Source organism: Myotis davidii, unplaced genomic scaffold, assembly GCF_000327345.1.
Source record: "Myotis davidii unplaced genomic scaffold, ASM32734v1 scaffold546, whole genome shotgun sequence".
Taxonomy (NCBI): Eukaryota; Metazoa; Chordata; class Mammalia; order Chiroptera; family Vespertilionidae; genus Myotis; species Myotis davidii.
This window is the reverse complement of record NW_006297836.1, coordinates 217,861-220,703: the sequence shown is the minus strand read 5'-3', so window position 1 is coordinate 220,703 and position 2,843 is coordinate 217,861. Positions and strand designations below refer to the sequence as shown.

Genomic DNA, 2,843 nt, shown 5'->3' with positions numbered 1-2,843 from the left:
CGATGAGAGAGAAACATCGACCAGCTGCCTCCTGCACACTCCCCACTGGGGATGTGCCCGCAACCAAGGTACATGCCCCTGACCGGAATCGAACCTGGGACCCTTGAGTCCACAGGCCGACGCTCTATCCACTGAGCCAAACCGGTCAGGGCAGGGCCATGGGGTTTTAGAATTGCCATTACAGACTGGCACAGGGGAGGATCTTCGCTGTTTACTTCACACATTGCTCTGTTGTTTTGATGGGACAGGCCGTGTCGCACCAGTTGAATGCCGTGACCGAGGACATGTATACCGAAGAGTCTGCGGCCCCAGGTAGCCCTACCCACGCTAAGGGACAGGAGGTGCGGAAGGTGCGACTCATCCAGTTCGAGAAGGTCACAGAGGAGCCTATGGTAACCCCTTATCCTGTGTACCCCCTGCTTACTCTCAACCACAGAAGTCACCGGGCCACGAGAGGAAACTCAGAAGCTGAGTTAGGGAAGCAGCCAGCTGTCGTATAGCCCGTCTCCATCTCAAGCTCCTCTCCAAGCAGGCTTCATGCCCGTTCTAGTTGAGGAGCACCCCCTGTATAGATGGAAAATCTTTCTCCTGAGAAATTGCCTTAAATTGTCTTCAAGATAACCTCAGAAAGAGCTTACATGAAAGCATTCTGCACCATTGTCTCTGTTTCAGGGAATCACTCTGAAGCTGAACGAGAAGCAATCCTGTACGGTGGCGAGAATTCTTCATGGTGGCATGATTCATAGACAAGGTGCTCTGTGGGGTTCCTAGGTTGTTTCATTCACCTCAGTGGTGAGGGACATGGAGCTTATAATCTTCAAAACTGGGAGCATTTTTTTGGCCCTCGCCGGTGTGGGTCAGTGGTAGAGCATCAGCCCTGGCACTGAAGGGTCATGGGTTTGATTCCCGGACATGTACCTCCGTTGCAGGTTTGATCCCCGGCTCTGGTCAGGCTGCTTGCGGGAGGCAACCAACCAATCGATGTGTCTCTCTCACATCGATATTTTTCTCTCTCTTCCCCCGACTTCCAATATCTCTAAAAATCAAGGGGGGAAATATCCTTGGGTGAGGATTACCCAAACAGCATTTTTGTATGTGTGTCAAGAGATTATCTGTGGCTGAAACCGGTTTAGCTCAGTGGATAGAGCATCGGCCTGCGGCCTGAAAGGTCCCAGGTTCGGTTCCGGTCAAGGGCATGTGCCTGGGTTGCGGGCACATCCCCAGTAGGAGATGTGCAGGAGGCAGCTGATCGGTGTTTCTCTCTCATTGATGTTTCTAACTATCTCTCTCCCTTCCTCTCTGTAAAAAATCAATAAAATAGCCAGCCAGGGCCTGCCGGATAGGGCAGGAGGGACAGGGAGAGGGACTGTGGGAGGTTTGCTGGCTGGGGGGAGGAATTGGGGGAGGTTGGCTGGCTGTGGGAGGTTGGCTATGGGAGCGCACAGATCGTCTGCTCCCTGGTGGTCAGTTCGCATCATAGCAACTGGTCGAACAGTCGAAAGGTTGGACACTTAGCATATTAGGCTCTTATTATATAGGATACCAATATTTTTCCAGTTAATATTTGAGCAATTACTGTATACAACCCATTGCATTAGAACTTGAGTACAGAGTAGTGAACGAGACAAACCATCTATACCTCCTGGAGCTCACAGTTAAATTGAGCAAATAGGCATTAAACATTAGCTCCTACCCTTTTATGTTCAGTTTTGTATCTGGGGTGGCACAAATATTGGTAAGCAGTCTTCACATAGAATCTAAATACTGATGAACTTTACCATTAGGTAACATTTTGGGGTTTTAGCTAAACAAAAAAGAAATATCGAACTTTCTGGCGAATGAGGAGTACTGTGTTCTTTGCCTTACATTATTATTCTTTTTAGTGGGATCTCTAATTACAGGGAACTTTGAGGATGAGGTGCTTTCTTTTTTTTTTTTTTAATTCTCACTCGAGGATATGTTTAGTGATTTTAGAGAGAGAAACATCGATCAACTGGTTGCTTCCCGTACATGCCCCGACCGGAGATCGAACCCACAACGTAGCTATGTGCCCTGACCAGGAATCAAACGTGCAGCCCTTCAGTGTATGGGACAGCGCTCCAACCACCTGAACTACCTGGTCAGGGCAAGGGCGAGGTGCTTTTATTCTGCTGTTGGAGTACTGAGATCAAGGAGGATGTGATAGTCTTAAACTGTGAAGTACTTGCCTCAATACATTCCTCAAGGGAAACAAAAGAACATTCATGGTTGAATTGTGTAAAATCCTGTATTGTGTACTATGCTCTAGGTCCGTGGTCGGCAAACTGCGGCTCGTGAGCCACATGCGGCTCTCTGGCCCCTTGAGTGTGGCTCTTCCTAAGCCTTAGGAGTACCCTAATTAAGTGAATAACAATGTACCTACCTATATAGTTTAAGTTTAAAAAATTTGGCTCTCAAAAGAAATTTCAATCTTTGTACTGTTGATATTTGGCTCTGTTGACTAATGAGTTTGCTGACCAGTGCTCTAGGTCATGGTTTCTTTTCTATGGTATCCTTTTTTAAAATATATATTTTTATTGATTTCAGAGAGGAAGGAGAGAGAGAAATATCAATGATGAGAATCATTGATTGGTTGCCTCCTGCACGCCCCCTACTGGGGACCGAGCCCACAACTGGAATCAAACCCAGACCCTTCAGTGTGCAGGTCGATGCTCTGTCCACTGAGCCAAACAGGCTAGGGCTGAACATTTCTTCTTTTTTAAAAAATATATTTTATTGCTTTTTTACAGAGAGGAAGGGAGAGGGATAGAGAGTTAGAAACATCGACGAGAGGGAAACATCGATCAGCTGACTCCTGCACACTA

At 47.2% G+C, this 2,843-nt stretch overlaps 1 protein-coding gene and 1 long non-coding RNA gene across 2 annotated transcripts in view; one reads left to right on the top strand and one right to left on the bottom strand.

Moving 5' to 3' along the window:
• LOC107184656 overlaps positions 1-309 on the bottom strand; it is a 29,152-nt gene extending 28,843 nt beyond the window's left edge. The window contains exon 1 of the long non-coding RNA XR_001515553.1: positions 247-309. This is a non-coding gene — a long non-coding RNA (uncharacterized LOC107184656). The remainder of the gene's footprint in view (positions 1-246) is intronic.
• MPP1 (membrane protein, palmitoylated 1) overlaps positions 247-2,843 on the top strand; it is a 20,712-nt gene continuing 18,115 nt past the window's right edge. Inside the window, exons 1-2 of the mRNA XM_006773687.2 lie at positions 247-392; positions 673-751. Coding sequence (XP_006773750.1) covers positions 285-392; positions 673-751 — 187 coding nt within the window. The 5' untranslated portion in view covers positions 247-284. The remainder of the gene's footprint in view (positions 393-672; positions 752-2,843) is intronic.